Here is a 21,190-nt window from a genome sequence, read left to right on the forward strand (position 1 = left end):
AATGTCAGACAGTGGTAGGTGCTATGAAGAAAATAAAACAGGACTGTGGTGGAATGGGGTGGTAGGGCTACTCCCGCTACTGGTCAGGAACAGCCTCTCAGAGGCAGGGACATTTGAGCTGAGACTTGTAGGAGCTAATTTTGAGGTCTGGGAGAAGGGTATTCTAGGCAGAGACAGGGGAAGGGTCAGCAAGTTCAAGTGCACCCACCTGGAAAGAGAAAGAAAGCAGGAGTAGGGGAGCAAAGGGAGCCCAGGGCAGGCAGGTGGAGACCAGGGCTTGTGGAAATCAGAGGCCAGACCCGGTGGGGTCTTGCTGGCCGTAGTGAGAAGTTTGGATTTTACTCCGAACGCGGTGGGAGAAGCCAGAGGATTTTCAGTAGGCTCACATCCCATTTTCGTCCTGCCAGAGATCTCTGTAGCTGCTGTGTGCAGGAGCGTATAAGGCAAGAGCAGCCTGGCATCAGACCCTGCTTTCTGGTCCGCACACAGGCCAGGACCCCAGAGAAAAGCCAGCGGCAGGAGCTAGCTGCAAACACCGCACAGGGTGTAATTCTGTTGATAGGAAATATCCTAACAGGCAGATCTATGGAGAAGAAGTTGTTTAGCGATTGCCCGGAGCTTGGGGACGGGCAGGGGATTGACTGCAGCCGAGCAGGAGGAATCCTCCTGGGGTTGATGGAAATATTCTAAAATTGATCGTGACGATGGCTGCACAACTTTGTAACTTTACTAAATATCACAAACTTGTATACTCTAGTCGGGTGAACTTTATGGCACGTAAACTCAGTAAAACTCCTTTTAAAAAGCTGTGAACATTGGAGCGAGTGGCAGCTTTTGGTCGGAGTCCGGACAGGTTCCGTGACCCACCGCAATGCCGCCGGGTTTGCGCCGTTTGGCCCCGCCGCCTGCGCCGCCGTCGTCCGCAACTCCGGGCGCCATTGGTCGGCCGGCGTGGGGGGGGGGGGCCAAGAGCGCGCGGGGGGGGGGGCGGAACCGGAACCGGCTGTAGCCAGGGGGCGGGGCCTCGAGGGCGGCTCTGGCGGCGCCTAGAGCGGCGTCCGCGGCGGCGGGACCGGGGGTAGTTGGTGCAGACCGGAGTCCCATGGTGCGGGGCTACGGCCAGGCCGCAGGAGAAGCCCGAGCTCCGGGCCGCCCCAGCTGACCGTGCGGGCCCGCGCGGCCCGGAGCCGCCGCCGCCCTTCGGGCCCCGCGGGGGCGCGGGCCGGCCAGCCATGGGGTCCCTGTTCCGGAGCGAGACCATGTGCCTGGCGCAGCTCTTCTTGCAGTCCGGCACGGCCTACGAGTGCCTCAGCGCCCTGGGCGAGAAGGGCCTGGTCCAGTTCCGAGACGTGAGTGTCGCCCGGGAGATGCGGGCCGCACCTGCCCGCGGAACTCCCGCATCGAGCCTTTCGCTCGGGCCTCCTTTCCGTGGGCGCCTGGGCGCCCATTTCCCATACGGGGAAGCTGAGGTCCACTTTCCGGCCAGAACTTCCGCAGAGCGGGGCCCGAGCCCAGGGTCGCCGAATGTTCGGTCCGCGGCCGCCCAGGCCGGGTTAGTTAGGAACGCTCCGCGTCGTCTTCGTCCACTCGGGTCGTGCCATCTGATGCTTCGGAGCACCGACTCTGGGCCAGACACTGGGCTAAGCGGGAGAACAACTCTGATAAGGCCTCTTGGAGCCCTTCTGGAACTTACGGGGCAGGGGGAACGTGAGAAATATTAAGCAAATGAATACGTAAACAGGAATATGTTTGCTATACAGAAAATAAAACGGGGGGATGAGATAGTGCCTCAGTTGGGGGTGGTCAGAGAGGTCTCTCTGAGGAAGTGTTCTTGGGCTGAGACCTGAATGGGCAGGAGCCGGCGCTGGGAAGATCTGGGGGAACAAGTTCCCAGGTGGAGGGAACTGGAAGAGCCAGGAGCCTGAACTGGGAATGAATTCGGTGTAAGCTCCTGAGGGGCGGGATTTTTGTCGTTTTTGTTCACCGATACCTGATGATGTACATATCACTGCCTAGGAAGGAGTTGGAGTGCAGTCAGAATTTGTTGAATGAGACTTGTCTTCCCAGCAAGTAGTAATAAACCCTTGTTTATATATCTGTTTATTTATTGTTTGTCTCCACCGTGGACTGTCAGCCCCCCCGGGGTGTGGGGTAATGGCCTTGCCTGCCTTGTTTATTCCTGATTCCTGAGTACAGTCCCTGACTTTGTGGGCACTAGTATGCCTCTGTGGAATGAATGAACAAGCTTTCATTGAGTGCTTGCTCTGTTGCAGACACTGAGTTTGGTGCTGGGGACTCAGGGGTGAGCAGGGTGGACAAAGTCCCTGTGTTTTTGTTGCTCACAATGTAGGAGAGACACTGATTATGAACTGTGATAAGTGCCATGAAGGAAAAGAGCAGTGTGAAAGGGAGATTATGAAGCAGGACCTTTGCTAATTGAACTGGAATTCACTTGGATGAACATTTTATTTCCTGGGACCCAGCTTTCATCTCCTCTGGTTTCCCTTCGTCTTTCTGAGGGCTCCTTAGTTTCAAGAGGGAACCACCCGTACCTAAGATCTGGTGTCGTTGATCCCTGGGTTGGCCTCACAAGGCAACTGCCAGGTCAGAGAGAAACTCCTGAGTGGGAGGCGAGGCTGCAGAGAAGGCCCAGCTCTTCCTGGTTCCTGGAGCCATTTGGGCTTCAGCACGCGGTGCCCACTTTGCTGGCAGGTGCTGCTGTGCTGAGCTGTGACTTAGTAGCACCCGAAAGATTCAGGAAACAGTTGTGAGAGAAATGGGCTTCCTTCTTTATAACAGGTAGATTTCTTCCATCCTGTTAGTACTCAGGCCAAGAGGCTTAAAGCAAGCTTAAATCTTAGAGGTTTGAACAAACACCCTAATTACCGCAAAGATGCAAGTTTCATTGAGTGCCATTACATTAGGTAGTAGGGGACACTTGGGATTCTTTTAAACTGAAAATTGGGGAAAGAAAAAGAAAGTGCAGTTCATCTTTTTCCAGAAGTAAAATAAAGCTGCCATGTTAAAATGAGCTCTTCTTTGTGTGATGCTAGGTTTTCGGAGCTCAGGGGTGTGTGTGTGTGTGTGTGTGTGTGTGTGTGTGTGTGTGTGTGTGTGTGTGTGTGTGTGTGTGTGTGTGTGTGTGTGTGTGTGTGATAGGTTTTCGGAGCTCAGGGGTGTGTGTGTGTGTGTGTGTGTGTGTGTGTGTGAGATAGGTTTTCGGAGCTCAGGGGTGTGTGTGTGTGTGTGTGTGTGTGTGTGTGTGAGATAGGTTTTCGGAGCTCAGGGGTGTGTGTGTGTGTGTGTGATGCTAGGTTTTCGGAGCTCAGGGGTGTGTGTGTGTGTGTGTGTGTGTGTGTGTGTGTGTGTGTGTGTGTCTTTGGGATGACTGTCAAGCAGCACCAGTGCTAGTGCAGAAAGCTCTGTCACCTGACACTTCTGCTCTTCTGGAATTTCTTCCTGACTTTGTGCTCACCAGGTGGGATCCCTGACATCCGTCTTTTCTGATTTGCACAGGCTGGAGAGTTTCCGCCTTTCCTTTTAGTGATCCTTCTAAGGGAGAGGAGGCAGGGCAAGGGTTTCTGTAGTGACAGCCAAAGAGAAGACATGGAAAAGAAAGGTTATTCAACTCACCAGTAGGACTCAGTGAAGGGCAAGTCCATCTCTCTTTTCTAAGCGTCTGGAATTTGAGGACAGCGTTCACCTTTTGTCCGTTAGCTGCTGGAGTGGGAAGATGGGTGGCGTGGATACCAGTCACAACAGCACCAGGCAGCCTCTGCTGGTTTTTCTAGGTTAAATGTTAGTGTTAAAACGAATCTGCATTAAAATGTACTTCATAGGGCTTCCCTGGTGGCGCAGTGGATAAGAATCCGCCTGCCAGTGCAGGGGCACAGGTTCGATCCGTGCTCTGGGAAGATCCCACATGCCGCGGAGCAACTAAGCCCGTGTGCCACAACTACTGAGCCTGCAGAGCCTGCGAGCCACAACTACTGAGCCCGCATGCTGCAATACTGAAGCCCGCGTGCCTAGAGCCTGTGCTCCGCAACAAGAGAAGCCACCGCAATGGGAAGCCCGCGCACCGCTACGAAGAGTAACCCTGGCTCTCCACAACTAGAGAAAACCTGCATACAGCAACGAAGACCCAACACAAGCAAAAATAAATAAATTAAATAAATAAATAAATAATTTAAAAAAATGTACTTCATAGCGTTAGCCTGGAATTAAAGGTGCCTCCCTAAAAAGAAAATAGAAGCAAAACTTTATAAAAGAAACCATGCAACAGAAAAAACCAGTTAACGTACTGTGTAAGATGGTGACGGTGGATGTCAGATCCAATCCTGTGTGGTGTTGCCACAGAAGTTTGCCTCTTCGTGAAGATTCTATGTGTGGAACCATAGTGTCCAATTTGAGTTAGTGTTTGATATTGACGAAAAAGACAGTGAAACTGAGAAGTCGTGTCTGTTGTTAATAGACAGCTTTTGATGGGTAGCTTCCTCTGCTCATTCTTAGTTCTATTGAGATAGATTGTGTCTGAATCATTAGGACTCGAAAGTGGTTACTACTTTGGATTAATATGACTTCCGGAAATGAATGCGAATGTGACAAACAAGTGAAATTCAAATTTTTATCTTTCTTCTGGTTAACTCTTTAAAAAAAATTTCCAAAAACTGAACAAGAACCAAGCCTTTGGGATAGACATTCTCAGGTTGTTCAAGCAGCTTCATGCCAAGCTGTTTCTAATTCTCCTTTTTGAGAGTGCCCAGTATAATGCTGCATGGAGTGAAGGTAAAATTCTTGCCCCAAATGCCTTTCAACATGAATGATTACTGTAATTTAAAAAATTGTGAAAGTAATATACGTCCATTGTGGGAAATTTGGGAAGCATGAGATACTAATTTCCATGATCCCATTACCTAGAAACAAACACTTTACCTTTTTGGTTCATAGTGTCCAATCAAACATTATTTTTCTAATATTATTATTAATTTTTAAAAATAAATTTATTTATTTTTGGCTGCGTCGGGTCTTTGTTGCTGTGCGCGGGTTTCTCATTGCGGTGGCTTCTCTTGTTGCGGAGCATGGGCTCTAGGCGCGTGGGCTTCAGTAGCTGTGGCTCGGAGGCTCTAGGGCACAGGCTCAGTAGTTGTGGCGCACGGGCTTAGTTGCTCCGCAGCATGTGGGATCTTCCCGGACCGGGGCTTGAACCCGTGTCCCCTGCATTGGCAGGCGGATTCTTAATCACTGCGCCACCAGGGAATCCCTCTAGTAATATTTTAAAATGTATGTACATAGGTATTTTTAGATAATTGGAGCCACACTGATAATATCTTTAGTCTTTTTTCACACATAAATCATGCATGACTAATTTCCTCATTTTAGTAAATATTGTTTTACAATTTTTTATGGTTTTAAGCTTTATATAGTAAGATGTTTTTGTTTTAATAAATTTATTTATTTTGGCTGCGTTGGGTCTTCGTTGCTGCGCACGGGCTTTCTCTAGTTGTGGCGAGCGGGGGCTACTCTTTGTTGCGGTGTGCGGGCTTCTTATCGCGGTGGCTTCTCTTGTTGCGGAGCATGGGCTCTAGGTGCGTGGGCTTCAGTAGTTGTGGCAAGGGGCTCAGTAGTTGTGGCTCGTGGGCTCTAGAACGCAGGCTCAGTAGTTGTGGCACATGGGTTTAGTTGCTCCACTGCATGCGGGATCTTGCCGGACCAGGGCTCAAATCTGTGTCCCCTGCATTGGCAGGAGGATTCTTAACCACTGCACCACCAGGGAAGTCCTGATAAGATTTTAAGTAAAGGGGAGAGTATATGGGAACAGTGAACTGTGGACCCATATTATAAACCAATGGTGGGACTTCCCTGGGGGTCCAGTGGTTAGGACTCGGCGCTTTCACTGCCGGGTCCGGGTTTGATCCCTGGTTGGGGAACTAAGATCTCAAAAGTCGTGTGGTCCCAAAAAACCCCACCCATCAGACAAGATCATTTTGAAGCAAATCTCGGATGTATAATTTCACTCATAAATATTTCAATAAGTCTCTCTAAAAGGTAAGGACCCTAAAAAAATCATAACCGCAATACCATTATCATACCTAAAAATTTTAATAATAATTTCTTAATATAATCAAATACCTCATCATTTAAAACATAATTTTTAATAAGTGCATAGTAATCAATTATATTACTGAACCATAATTTTTATCCAACTTTATTGATGTGTATCATAAAATTTACCCATTTCAAGCGTACAATTCGTTGGTTTTTAGAAAATTTTCTGAGTAGCACGTCCATTGCCACAATCCAGTTTTAGGCCGTCACATCATCCCAATAAGATCCCTTATGCTCATTTACAGGTCATCCCCCTCCCTACCCCAAGACCCAGGCAGTCACTAACCTACTTTCTGCCTCTAGGTTTTCCTTTCTTGGACATTTCATAGACATGGAGTCACACAATATGTGGTCTTCTGTGTCTTTCATTTGCATCATGTTTCTGAACATCCTCTGTGATGTTGATGTGTCAGTTTGTTCCTTTTTACTGCTGAGTGGTGTTCCCCAGTGTGGATATAGACTGTGATTTCTTTAACCAGTTTTCCACTGTTAAGCATTTTTTCTCTATCCCTGAGGTGGATGCTCTTTTAGATACATTTTGGTCCGTATCCATAGTTTGTTCCTTTAGGTTGAATTTCTTCATGGGATATTTCTGGGCCAGAGGATACTTTTCAGGCTGGTTTTTTGGTAACAGTTGCCAAATCGCTTTCCAGAAAAGATGTGTCAGTTTATGCTCCTATCCAGTAGTGTCCGAGGATGTGCTTCCCCCCAAACCCTTGACTATCATATTTTATTTATAAAATCGAATTTATTTTTAAATTGGAGAAAATTCAAAGCAAAATTTTCATCTTTTTCTCAGCTGAACCAGAATGTAAGTTCTTTCCAAAGAAAATTTGTTGGTGAGGTGAAGAGGTGTGAAGAACTAGAGCGAATATTGGGTAAGTTTATTTTAATAACTTAAATAATTATTGTTATATAAGTAAACCTTGTTCACTTTAGAAAAATTAGAAAATCTAGACAAGTAGAAAGGAAAAAAGAAGTCGTCCATATTCTCACCATTCATGTATTCACTATTATGTAGGTTTATATATTTTTTTACTGTTCATCTATAAAAGTAAGGATTTACATACATAATGGTCAGGTTATTTTGTTATTAGCTTTGTTTCTCATTTGATGGTACTTTAACATCTTTTCATGTCAATAAACAGATTGACTCATCATTGTTTATAATGGTTGCATAGTATTTTATGGTATTAATGTGCTATAATTTATTTAGCCAATCCCTTGTAATCTATTATAACTTAAAAACATTGTATACACATTAATAGATTACTTAAAATTTTATCAGAGAACAGGGGAGGTAGGAAATGGCAGATACATTGGTTATAATTTCCTTTTTTTCAGGGCTTCCTTTGCAGAGATCAGTGTTCTCTGACTGTTAACCATTAAAACTCAGCCGTAAAACCTTTAACATCTTAGCCTAAAATAAAATAGTTTTTATCAATTCTAACCTTGAAATTCTGACTGAAATAGAGAGGGGGGAACGATGCCAGTAATTGTCTAAAGTACCAAATTTGTTTTTAGAGGGATGAACAGAAAAACCTGGGAGTGAGAGTGTTGAGGAGGGGAGAGAAGATGACTTTTGGAATGATTTCTAATAGCAGTTAATTATTGTGGATTTTATATTTTTTAATTGGGGGTTTTTAAGATCGAAAGAAACCTGTTAGTCATCTGAAGTCTAGTTGTCTGCATATTGTTTGAGGTCCCAGTTATTTGTGTGGATCATGTAGGGTAGGGTGATACCACATCCCCATCCTTGCCATATATATAAGTCATTGGACAGGTTGTATATTCGGAATGAGTTTTCAAAGGCGGGGCAGGAGTGACAACACATTAGATGTGTCCAGGACTTCCTGTAGCTTAGACTATTTCAAAAAGAATGCAGACTTAAAAAGAAAATGAACTCTCAAGTAAATTTAGGTATAAAAGATAGGTTAAAAAAATTTACATCCATTTCCAGAAAGCTGTTAAACCCAGTGCTTCCTTTGCTATCTTATGGGTAAGACATCATCGCTTTTCTTCCTCCCTCCTCCCTTCCTCCTTCCCTTTCTCTCTCTCTTTCTCCCTTTATTCCTTCCTTCCTTCCTTCCTTCCTTCCTTCCTTTCTTTCTTTCTCTTTCTCTCTCTCTCTCTTTCTAATAAAATAACTAGTTAACATTTCTCCAAAATATTATATCTGGTAATGACTTTACCAGGTATTATGACTTTTATCCTAAGGAAAAGAACGCTTCATGGAATTGAAAATGTAAACTAAAGAAATTAAGTTTTTTTTGGCTGGTTCATTATTAGTTTCATGAATCTAGTTTTTAATGTAAGTAGAGAAGGCAGTGTAAGTTGCTCTAAGTTAAAACATCACGGCTAACTGGGGACTCAGGAGAACCTGACTTTCTGTCCTGTGGTCTCCTCCTTATAGAGGAGACTGATAGAGGATGTGTTTTTCCTGATGGATGTGTATTTCCTCCTAATGGTGTCTGCAGGGAGGTTGCACTAACGTCTCTGGTGGGGACGATTATAGGTCTATCATTGGATTATTCCTGCACTTCCAAGTGTGTCCTTAACCTTCTGCTTCCTATACAGGTGCAGAGGCAGCTGTGACTCCAAAGTTCTTTAACTAGAGTTTTAGAAATGAAGGACGTGGGGAATTTCAGAAAATGTGTATCCAGGTTACTGTTTGTTTTGTCACTGCACGCTGATCTCTCTAGGCAGCATTATTTTGCAGATCTTTGGAAACAAGGCTGCAGAAGGCATCCTATCAGTCAATTGCGACAGGCAAGATTTTATGCATTTAGACATTAGTTTTTAGATGACCTGGGAAAGGTTGGGATGTAAAATGTTCTCACGGAAATGTCCTGTAGTAAGTTTTTGAGTCTAATTTGTTTAACTTTTATTTCCACAGCATATTTGGTGCAGGAAATTAATAGAGCTGATATTCCCCTCCCTGAGGGAGAGACCAGTCCTCCTGCACCACCCCTTAAACAAGTGCTCGAAATGCAGGTAACTGGTTTCTGAAGAAGCGGTTTTAGGTCACTAACCTCAGAGACTGCTTATTCACTTACTTTATATTGTCTTGTGCTTTTCTGCCTTTCTTCTCAAAACCGTGGAATGAAAAGCAAAAGACCGTATTATGGTTAATTCTCAGTAACAGGTTATCTGTGATAAATTTTAACTGGAATTCGGTTTTCTTTTAAAATGTAAGACAGGGCTTCCCTGGTGGTGCAGTGGTTAAGAATCCACCTGCCAATGCAGGGGACACGGGTTCAAGCCCCGGTCCGGGAAGATCCCACATGCTGTGGAGCAACTAAGCCCTGCGCCACAACTACTGAGCCTGCGCTGTAGAGCCCGTGTGCCACAACTACTGAGCCTGTGCTCTAGAGCCTCCGAGCCACAGCTACTGAAGCCCGCGCGCCTAGGGCTTGTGCTGCACAACAAGAGAAGCCACCATGAGAAGCCCGCGCACAGCAACGAAGACCCAACGCAGCCAAAAATAAAAATAAATTAAAAAAAAAAAAGAATATATTAGAAAAAAATAAAATGTAAGACAGGTGGTATTGAACAGAGACTAACAAGAGTTAGGTTGTGAGATCTGGGCTCATGTGATGTGACTCCGGGCCTGTGCAGGCCTTAGCAAGCCTCTCCTGCTGCACATGGAGGCTTCAGGCCTGTGCCCTTCGCACTCTCCCCAGTTCACCCTGGCCCTTCCCCCTCTGATTTTCAGAAGCTCGTGTGAAGGTGCCAGGTGGTTCCCCATGGGCAGCAAATGAGATTCCTTCTTCTGGAGTCCCCCACCACCGTGAGAGCACTGGCTTGTACATTAGCATCCCCCCTTCCCCCCCATGAATTATCTCCTGAGGTTTTGCTCTAATCATCTGATAATTCATCACACTGGGAAATAGACTGGAGCCCTTTACAGCTCTTAGTACTGTATAATTAGGACCATTCCATTGCTGGCTGCTCTGTTTGTTTTTCTGGGAGGATGTCATTTAACAGTTGGTATATGAATGGACTCGAGAGAGAACTGTACGGTCAGATGAGAGCAGTCATCTGGCTTGGCCTGTTTGGTGTGTCGCTTTTGATGTAATTACAAATATAGTGATTACTGGCTGCTTATCGTTTTTTATAAGGCAGAACACAAGTACTGAATGTAGCGTGTCAGGTGATTTGTCTGAATACCGTGGGTTGTTTTACAGATTTCTGCTTCTATCATTTTAATACTTAAGGATTGTTAAGGATGCTTGGTATATAACTAATTGTTAAAGAAGATTCGTTCTCAAGTATTTTTATGCTTAATTAATTGTGTTAAGTGAAGCTGCATAGAAGCTCTTAAGCTAGAGACCAGGAATAATATGTTTGGGAAAGATTATCTAAAATTTTTCTATGTTGCAAATAAAAGGAAATGTAGTCTTGAAAAAGGAAAACTCTTTGGTGTATTGGTAATGGATAAGCAGATGAAGGGAAACCAGAAGAAATGATAGGACCTGAGATTAAAGATTGGGTCCAGCCGTAGGGCACTCATAGTCATCACGGCATCTGCGTGCTTGCCATCACAGGTACCTGAATTAATATGAAGCAGCAGATGATGGACTTTAAAAACCTGTGTGTGGGGCTTCCCTGGTGGCGCAGTGGTTGAGAGTCCGCCTGCCAATGCAGGGGACACGGGTTCGTGCCCTGGTCCGGGAAGATCCCACATGCCGCGGAGCGGCTGGGCCCGTGAGCCATGGCCGCTGAGCCTGCGTGTCCGGAGCCTGTGCTCCACAACAGGAGAGGCCACAACAGTGAGAGGCCCGCGTACCGCAAAAAAAAACAAAACCAAAAACCTGTGCATGTTTTCATATCCCTATCAAACTCTCATACATTATGGCTTTTTAAAATCTCTACTAGTTCTGGGGTACTGTGAAAAGAGTATTAGAACCAGACTTGGAGCTAACCCTGCTGCCGTTTCATTTCAGGAGCAGTTGCAGAAGCTGGAGGCTGAGCTGAGGGAGGTCACGAAGAACAAGGAGAGGCTGAGGAAGAACCTCCTGGAGCTGACCGAGTACACCCACGTGCTGCGAGTGAGCAAGGCCTTCGTCAGGCGCGACATGCAGGTGCTGGCGATGCTCGGGAGGAAGTGCATTTCTTCCTTCCTTTCTTTCTTTCTTTCTTTTGGTTGCGCCACGCGGCACGCAGGTTCTTAGTTCCCTGACCAGGGATTGAACCCGTGCCCCCTGTAGTGGAAGCGTGGAGTCTTCACCACTGGGCCACCAGGGAAGTCCCAGAAGTATATTTCTTTTATAAAATTCTCGTTCTTGTAAAGTTTTGGGTTTTGTTATTAACTCCTGTAGAGGTGTTGCTTTTTAAAAGAGATAGAGGGACTTCCTCATTGGAAGAGATACCCCTTACTCAACAAGGAGTAGCCCCCGCCCGCTGCAACTAGAGAAAGCCCGCACACAGCAACGAAGACCCAACGCAGCTAAAAATTAAAAAAAAAAAAAAAAAAGAGATACATTTAAAAAAAATCAGATACATTTTGATCTTACCTTTATCTTTCAGTTGGATTATATGACATTAAAAGAAGTTTTAAGCCTCTCCTTTGTTGGTTGGTTTTAACCATAACCACTTCCTATTCATGAAATGCTTTAGTTTGCAGTTGAAAAAAATCTTATGATCATGAGAAAAAATTGAACACTGGAAGTCAAACTCTAAAATTTAGTTTGTTTTTTTTCTTCTCAAATTGCTGAGAGTAATGGAATTAAAAAAAAAATCTGTATGGGAATAAAGAACAGCCTATGCAGTAGCACAGTACTCAGCTGAGTATCAGAGAGGGGAGACGTATGTCCCTTATGAACTTTGTTTCACTTTCTGTAGCGGTGACCTCTGATACAGTTACTCTGTCTTGAATTAAGGCAATGGCATAAATTATAACTATACTTTCAAGTAAATGTCTTCAACTAGCTTACAAATAAGGGACAGGGAAGTTATGCTCTTCATCTATCAGAGCTGAGTTACGTGTCTGAGTTACCTTGGGGCCTTGGCACCCAAATCTGAGTTCCTATGCCCTGCAAACTTGTTTGGAAACACGACTTGAGAATTAAAGTGTCACTTTCAGTGAGACACACTTGGTTTCATATCTCTTTTTAGTTTGAACCCACTTACGAAGAATTCCCTTCCTTGGAGAACGATTCTTTGTTGGACTACAGCTGTATGCAGAGGCTGGGAGCAAAACTGGGGTAAGTGGCAACTGGCGGGTCGAGCTTTACACTGTCCTTCTTGTCAGTGGGAGACGAGCTGTGTTGAGTGGAAGGACGGCCACCATCTGAAAGCCTGTGATGGAATGAAAGAAAGTGAATATTTGTTTAAGAAAACACTGTACTCCTGTATTTGTTGAGTTGAATCACTCAGCTGTATTGACTTTTTAGCTAAATACGATGGAAATTTCTTCTTTCGGTATAATGAGGTGGAAAGGAGGAATTTATGCCAGTTATGCCATTCTTCGTTACTCCATAGCCTAAAATAATTGGTCATTGAAGCGTCAAGTCCTGTTTTGTTTGGTGGAAACATAGGGGCTAAACTGAGTTGGTTAATTTATTAATCGTATTTTAAGGGTGTCTTTCCACTGTTCACTCTCTCTGTTCACTTGAACTAATGGTAACTTGTTTCCTCATGTGATTTGTGATTTCTTTTTATTATGAACTGTTCCTCTATTCCTTATGTGTAGGAATTCAATGATGTTTAGTTTGAGGCTGTACTCTTTCAGAGAGAACTTATTTTTACATATGTCAGGTACTTGGGAGCACTCTACCTACCTGGAATCATTTTACGTTAATTTCTCAGCTTGAGTTTCTTTGTTTTTCTGTTTGTTTTCTCTCTGCCTGATGCATCCTAAGATGTGGTTGTAAATTCTCAAGTAACACTCTTCCCCTTCTCTCCAAAACCAAAGCCGAAATAAACAAGTTTGCTTGTAGGCTCCTTTGCAAGGTGGATTTTTTTCTAGTCCACCCATTCACTTAAGGTGTAACCCTTTGTTGGGGGGCAAGAGTCCCAACTTTGTGGGGATTGGGGGTTCAGTTCCATCTCTTCACCTGATATCGACCCAGAGCCCATCTCCTGTCTCCCTTGCTGGCATTGAAACCCAAGGCCTTAAGATACTGGGTCAGTATAATACATCAGGGCACAGCTACGAGGTCCTGTTTTATTTTTGGATTCCAAGAATTTCTCGAAATTATGGGCTCAGCTCTACATTGAAGAGGACGTTTCAAAAATATTTTATGCAGCATTTCAGATATTTTGCAGTTGGAGGGCTTTGAGGATATCGCCAGCACTTGGGCAGGTGTGAAGGGCTTTGCCGCCCTCTTCACGCGGTTTGGTAATCCTCATTGCGCTTACTGGACCACAGCCTTTGGTGTCTCACAGATTTGTGTCTGGCCTCATTAACCAAGGGAAAGCTGAAGCATTCGGGAAAACGCTGTGGCGAGCCTGCAGAGGGCACAGCATCGTGACGCACGCAGAACTGGAGGGGCCCCTGGAAGACCCTGAAACGGTAAGTGGGCACCTCCTCCTCGTTTAGCAGCGGCGGACTTGCGCTGAAGCTGGAGGCACAGCGCAGAGCGGAGCACTTCAGTGAGCTGTCCACCACGTGCCTTGCCATCCTTGGATGCGTTTGGGGGGTAGTTCTTAACATGGAGGACTCTCTCCCGCACCGCCATAGTATGCCTGGGACGTTGACGTGGATGCGTCGCCACCCTCCCAGCCTCAGGTCCTGTTTGGGTTTCACCAGCCGTCCCAACACTGTTTTTTTTTTTTTTTTTTTTGGCATTTATTTATTCATTTATTTATTTGCGGCCGCGCAGCACGCGGGATCCTAGTTCCCCGACCAGGAATGGAACCCGGGCCCCCTGCAGTGGAAGCTCGGAGTCCTAACCACCGGACCGCCAGGGAATTCCCACAATACTGTCTTCTATAGCAAAGGATCTAGTTTAGAATCAGGCCTTAGACTTAATTGTCATGTCTCTTTGGTCTCCTTCATTCTGGGATAATTTCTCAGTCTTACCTTGACCTTCGTGACCTGGACATTTAAAAATTATTACAGACCAGTGGTTTTTATTTTGGTAGAATGCCGCTCTGTTTGGGTTTGTCTGATGTTTTCTCATGGTTAGATTCAAGTTATGTGTCTTGGGCAGGAAGTGATGCTGCTTCCCATCAGGGGTGCACAGTTCCTTTGTCCCATTACTAGTGATGTTCACTTTGATCACTTGCTCAAGGTAGCGACTCCTAAGCTGCTCCACTGTGAATTTATTACTCCATTTCCTTTGTATTTAGTACGTGTTTTGGGGGAGGTGCTTTGAAACTCTGTAAGTACTCAATTTCTCATCAGATTTTCAGTGCATTAATTTATTTCCTGTTTTATTCAATGAGTTATACTCTGTTACTGTAATTCTTTATTTTGGTATTCACATGCTCTAGATTTGGCCATTGGAGCCCATTCAGCTGGCTTTTATCATCTTTTTACATGTTCCCATCATTTTTTGAATGCTTCTTTGCTTTCCTGCATAACAAGATGTCCTGATTCATCTTGTAATTTCCCTCACGCGGCTCTGGAATCAGCCATTTCTCCAAGGAACCTGGTTCTCTTTAGTGGAGAACGGTAATTAGAAGCCAGGATGCGGCCTCCGGGTGTGTCCATGGGGACTGAGGTGTCGCTGTTCCCAGCTCTGTCAGTGGACAGCTCTAGGACGCACACACGCACACGGCTCACACACACTCACAGCTTTATTTCTGTACCTGTGTGTATATATGAAAACTGTGAGTTTACATCCAATTCCAGTCCAACACCACAGGGTTCATTCTAAGTTTCTCTCTTTCTGTGTTTGTAACTCCTTTCTTCAGTGGTGGGAAACTTGGCTCCCATTATTGTTAATGTACTGATTTGATCAGTCCCCTTGTGTGTGACCAGTCTGCCCATTGATTTCCCATCTCTGCTGCCCCGCTCCTCTCTCTGCCTGGAGCTCCGAGTTCCCCAGCCCCCAGCCCGGGTTGTCCCCTAGTGTGGACTGCAGGGCCTCCTCACTTTGCTTGGGCTCTGGCTTTGCCCTGGGCCACTGTTGCCCTTCCCCCCCACCCCAGGTCCATCCCCGAATGCACATCTAAGGCTTCAGGAATGAATTATTCAGGAAGGGAAGCAGGGCAGCCAAAGCCATCATTACCTTTTAAAATAGCTGATTTTTTTTTTTTAAAGACTTCACCATAAAAATAACTATTATATATTGGTCTAAGTGAGGATGAACTGATCTACTAAGGGTAGAAAAGGAACTTGGGATTCTCAATTTTGAGAAAAGCGTTCGTGTTTTCTTTCCTAGATTTGCCTCAGGATTTTTGGCTATAAGATTAATAGTTTTGACACCTAAAGGAGTTTAGCTGTGAAATAATTTTCATAAGGTTCAGCCTAAGTAAACCACACACGTTGGAAAATCTAATCAGTCAAGCTGTTCGTTAACCATACGCCTGTAATATTTTTTGTGGCTCCTGAAACTGCCAGTAGCAATATGTTGCCTGTGACCATTACGATCTCTTTATGTAGAGGTGAAGATTAAAACTGTTCTGAAGTAGCATTTACATGTTCTTTGAGTTTTTTCTTTAATTAAAAGAACATGTCCATCATTCTCCTGCAGAGCATTTACTCTGTAAAAAAAAATTTTTTTCTATACAGTGTCTAAGCTCTTTTGTGCTGAGTTTTTACCGGATTTGTTAAAGGGCATTAAATGTCTGTGAAGAAATATGGAGACATGGTTAGAGATATATATATATATATATTTAAAAATTCTTTACTTTTTCTTCACTTCTAATTTTTTTGTTGAAGTATAATTGGCAGATTTTCTCTTGAAACTACAACTCCTCCCTCCCCCATGATTACAAAGGAAATGCGTGCTCGTTATTAGAAAATTGGGAACAATATAGAAAACATGAAGAAGAAAATCAGTCACCTGTAATCCTCCTGCTTAGAGAGAGTCGCTATTTATGTTTCAGTGTGTGTTCTGTTAGTCTTTGTTCTGGGGAGGATATGAGATTTGATTTGGTAACTTTTACTCAGGTTCGAGGATTTATTTATAGTGTCATGTTTAATACCTTTTGGGTCGACCCCTTGAAGTCCTTACAGACCCCAGAGCATATTTCTAGCCATTTTCTCCTTTGTCAGTATTGTTTCTAGATGCTGACCAGTCTCTCTGTCAAAGCTAGACTTAGGCAGTTTCATATGGTTTTATGATTTGTATTTTTTATGTTGCATACATCCGTGTTCCATATTATGTCTTAGGTGGTTGTGTTCCCTGACACAGTACTATTTTTAAAATTGTTAAGGAATCTTCAAATTCAGATGTACTATAAATACCATTTCTTTCTTCCCCCTGGGTATTTTCTTTCTTTTTTTTTTTTTTAAACACTTTTTAGAAATGAATATCCTAGTTTATTAGGTAAGAATTTCACAAACATTACTTTTTTTTTTTTAAATTTTATTTTTTGGCTGCTTTGGGTCTTCGTTACTGTGCGTGGGCTTTCTCTAGTTGCGGCGAGCAGGGGCTACTCTCCGTTGCGGTGCGTGGGTTCCTCATTGCGGTGGCTTCTCTTGTTGTGGAGCACGGACTGTAGGCACGCAGGCTTCAGTAGTTGTGGCACATGGGCTCAGTAGTTGTGGCTCGTGGGCTCTAGAGCGTGGGCTTAGTAGTTGTGGTGCACGGGCTTAGTTGCTCCGCGACATGTGGGATCTTCCCAGACCAGGGCTCGAACCCATGTCCCCTGCATTGGCAGGCGGATTCTTAACCCCTGCGCCACCAGGGAAGTCCCCCCTGTGTAGTTTCTTCAATAGTTTATTTTGAAATAATTTCAGTTTACAGAAAAGTTACCAGAAGAGAACAAAGTCTTCTGTCTCTTCACCCAGATTTCCCAATTATTAACATTTTGCCACATATACTCCACTCACTCTTTCTGCATATCTATCCCCATTTTCATTAGGCTCCTTCCAGACCTTCTGCGAGGAAGCCGTGGACATGTGTGTGTTGCCCCCTCATAACGACGCTATTTTATATAACCACCGTACAACCCGCAAAATGAGAAAAATCAACACAGATGCAACACTTGGTCCAATACAAACATGCCATCAAATTCCCCACAGTTTGCATTGTTTCCTTTCTGGTCCACTGCCCTGCCTGGGACTGTGCTTTGCATTCGGGACAGGCATCACATTCTGCAGGATGACCCTCCCTTGGGGTCTATTCTGTGCTTCCTCTTGACCAGGCTCGGATCACACGTTGCTGGTGGGAACACCACGGAGTCAATTATCTGGTCCTCTCAGCACCTCCCATCAGGAGGCACGTAATATCAGCCTGGTCATGTTGGTGTCGTCCAGGTTTCTCCACCTTCATGTCACCATATTGCTCTATTTAATTGATGAGTAGCTGGTGAGGAGGTGTTCCTAGGTTACTGGGGCCTTGTTCCTCAGCAGACCTCTGCCCACCAGCCTCAGCCTCCACGATGACTCTCTTGACCCCATCACCTCTGTTGTGGTTGCCAGTGGTTACTCTGTTCCCATCCTTCCTTCTGTACTTACTAGTTACCGTCCTCCAGGAGGCCGTGCTTTCCCTGCCCTTTCAGTCACTCGCTCATTCATCCACGGACTTAGGCATTCCTATTTATTTAATGACTTGTAATCTGTTACGATCCTTTTTATTATTTATTTAAAATTATTTATTTATTTTTGGCCACGCTGGGTCTTCGTTACTGTGCGTGGGCTTTCCTCTAGTTGCAGCGAGTGGGGGATGCTCTGCGTTGTGGTGCACGGGCTTCTCATTGCAGTGGCTTCTCTTGTTGCAGAGCACGGGCTCTAGGCGCGTGGGCTTCAGTGGTTGTGGCACGTGGGCTCAGTAGTTGTGGCTCGCGGGCTCTAGAGCGCAGGCTCAGTAGTTGTGGCGCACGGGCTTAGTGGCTCCGTGGCATGTGGGGTCTTCCCGGACCAGGGCTGGAACCCGTGTCCCCTGCATTGGCAGGTGGATGCTTAACCACTGCGCCACCAGGGAAGTCCCAGTCCTTTTTACTTTGATGCCCAAATTGTCCCTGATTTGGCCACTGGGAGTCCCTTCGTGCGTGTTCCTCTGGCCTTTGGCACGTCTGCAGCATTCACTGAGCAACCCCTTACTTTCTGGCGCCACAGGATGGTCCCTGCCTCTGTCTGGAGTCAGCCATTCCTTCAAGGACCGCTGGTTCCTTTTAGTAGAGGATGGAATTTAGAAACAAGGATCTGGGTGTTTGAGTTCTCATCATGTACTGGAGTGTCATTGCTTCTGAGCCCTTTCAGCAGTCAAAACATGGACACACACACACACACACACACACACACGCACATGCACACACGTGTACAGAGCTGTATCCGCTTCTGCAGCTACCTGTGCACATTTATTATAAAACCGTTTGCTCAGACTCTAACCTACGATTCTGGACGTCTCTTTTTCGGTGTTTTGCACTCTCTTCTGACAGCGAGAAATCTGGCCTCCCTCATCCTCAGTGTGGCTCATGCACTGTGCGATTCGCTTGCTTATCCCACGTAACCAGCCTCCCAGACACCTCAGCCATCTCCTCCGCCCGCCACCTCCCTGGCCTCCCCTTCCCGGCCGCCCCGCGTCCCTGCCTTCGGGACCCAAGTGCCTCTGCTCTGCCTGAAGCTCCCCAACCTGTTCCCCATCCCCTCCGCCCCAGAGCTCAATTCTTGGATTGCTTCTCTCCTCTGTGCCCTTAGGGATCCCGTGTAACTTCATGGCTTTAAATACCATCCCTCGAATGTATACATCTGGCTTGGACCTCTCACCTGAATACCAGACTTCTATTTAACTGGCTCCTACATACCTTTGAAGTTTCTGGAAGACCTTTCCATGTGACACCTAAAACTGAACTGCCCATCTTCCCCCCCAGACCTGCCCATCCAGGCTGGCCTGTCTCAGTAAGCACCAGCTCAGCTCTCCTCCGCCCAGCATCCAGAATGATCCCTGTAAAACGAGTCGGAGCGTCTCACCACCACACCCCCTGTCCCGCCTCAAAGCCCTCCTGTGGCTTCCTGTCTCACGGCGTCCCATCTTGTCACCCCCTGGCCATTCCTCTTCAGCCAGGCTGGCCTGCTCGCTTCCCCTCGTCTTGCCTCTGCACGAGCTTTTCCTCGGGCTCAGGAGGCTCTTCCCCAGGATCCACGTGGCTCGCTCCCTCACCCCCTTCACTCCTCTAGGCCCAGATGTCCCCTTCTCAGGGAGGCCTTCCTTCCTCGCCTGATTTAAAAGCTCAACCCCCAGCCTCTTTGTCCCTGTCACCCCTCCCAGCTTTATTGTCTTTATCACCCTCATCTCCATTTGGCATATTATGAACTTTCCTAGTGTCTCTTGCTGCTAACTTGATATAAGCTTCCCTCCCCTCCCTTCCCTCCCAGGTCAGGGATTTTTGTCTGTTTTGTTCACTGCTGTATTCCTAGCACTGGGAACCAGTGCCTGGCAAATTGGCCAAAAACCTATTCAGTTCTATTTGTAGAATATTTGTAAATACAGTCAATTCTCATTATTCGTAGTAGTTAACATTGTACAGTCTCCGTGAGAACTGAACCCTTGCTTCTAGGGGAAGCACAGGGTTATATTCCTGTGAGTCTCTGGTCATAACGTTCTTGTCAGCCGATCACTACATAACCTTGTTTTATTTAAAGACACCTTATTTAATATGTACTGTTGATGCATTAACATTGAACTCACTGCCAACCGCACCATCACGCCTGTCTGAACAAAGCTTATGGGACACACGTAAGTGCATGTCACAGCCTTCATGGGCTCGGAAACACTAGACAGCTCTGAGGACCATTTTGAACAGTGAAATCACCAAAAAAAGCACAAAACTGTGAAAAACTTGGCGCTAAATAGATCACAAAAAGGACACTTGTTTATAGTATGAGCTGAAATAAGAAGGCAGAGGGTCACCTTGTTTGACCTCAGCAGGAATATGCACATTGGGTGACTCAAAATTTTTGTCCACAAATGAATAAATGCATGTCCACAAATGAATAAATGCTTGAGTATTGATTTGGGGGTTATGAATGATTTCTGGGGTGAATTTGCAATTATGGAATCTGCAGATAATGAGGATGGACAGTGTTTAGTGTTTGTTGAATGAATGAATGAATGAACTAACTGACAGAGTGCGAGCTGCCAGAGTTTTCAAAGTTCTAGACAGAGAAGTAACAGTTACCTTTATTCTTTGTAGGGAGAAGTCATAAAATGGTATGTGTTTTTGATATCCTTTTGGGGAGAGCAGATTGGCCACAAGGTTAAGAAGATATGTGACTGGTAAGAAAAAGAAACATTTTATTTCATTTATTTCTTTATCCTCAGTAACCTCTAGTTTTCTTAAAATATGTCTCTGAAGAGAAACACAGTGGTTGCAAAGGCTGCTGAGTTTTGTTACATGATTTCTTTGCTGTAATACCATGTTTTAAAACATTTAATTTGTCATCTCTCTTGCCAGTGTAATACTTAAAATAATTTAAAAATAGACACCATGTTAAGAACATTCCCAGATTTGATTTTTTTCCCTCAGGAATGAAGGCTGGGGAAGGAATCCAGTTTTAATATTTGGTGCCTTTCTGTTGCTTTTAGCTACGCGTAGGCTTATCTGTCCTCATGGAGCGTACGGCTCATCCTTTCCCAGCCCTCTGCAGTTACCTTCTTTGCAGCCTGGGGAAGGGGGCCTGGCAGGTGGTGGAGAGTGTGGGCTCGGAGAGGCCTGCCTGCCAGACGAGATGGTACAAGTAAAAGACTCCCGTACCGCGTAAGCCTCCGGTAAACGTGGAGCAGCATCACAGCAAGAATCGGTCTGTGGCTTAGTCTTGTCACCAGTGGGAAAACACGCAAAACCACATGAAAACTCAAAAGAATGGCCTTTTGTTTTCTTATACTTGGGGAGCTTTTAGCTGGCCTTGCTTCTTGCTGGGGTAAGTAAGGGTGGGGTTCGGTTATTTCCTTCGGATTCAGTGTTCACCAGCGTTCGATACTCAGTCACTGGTGTTATGGAAAGTAACTTTAGGTGATACGTGGAC

General features: G+C 45.3%; 1 protein-coding gene across 1 annotated transcript in view; it reads left to right on the forward strand.

The window, feature by feature from the left end:
- The first annotated feature begins 1,014 nt into the window (after positions 1–1,014).
- Positions 1,015–21,190, forward strand: part of ATP6V0A2 (ATPase H+ transporting V0 subunit a2) — a 36,918-nt gene continuing 16,742 nt past the window's right edge. The window contains exons 1-7 of the mRNA XM_079942211.1: positions 1,015–1,349; positions 6,905–6,983; positions 9,002–9,099; positions 11,052–11,189; positions 12,223–12,311; positions 13,495–13,621; positions 20,359–20,441. Coding sequence (XP_079798337.1) covers positions 1,233–1,349; positions 6,905–6,983; positions 9,002–9,099; positions 11,052–11,189; positions 12,223–12,311; positions 13,495–13,621; positions 20,359–20,441 — 731 coding nt within the window. The 5' untranslated portion in view covers positions 1,015–1,232. The remainder of the gene's footprint in view (positions 1,350–6,904; positions 6,984–9,001; positions 9,100–11,051; positions 11,190–12,222; positions 12,312–13,494; positions 13,622–20,358; positions 20,442–21,190) is intronic.

The sequence above is a fragment of the Stenella coeruleoalba genome, assembly GCF_951394435.1.
Source record: "Stenella coeruleoalba genome assembly, chromosome: 14".
NCBI lineage: Eukaryota > Metazoa > Chordata > Mammalia > Artiodactyla > Delphinidae > Stenella > Stenella coeruleoalba.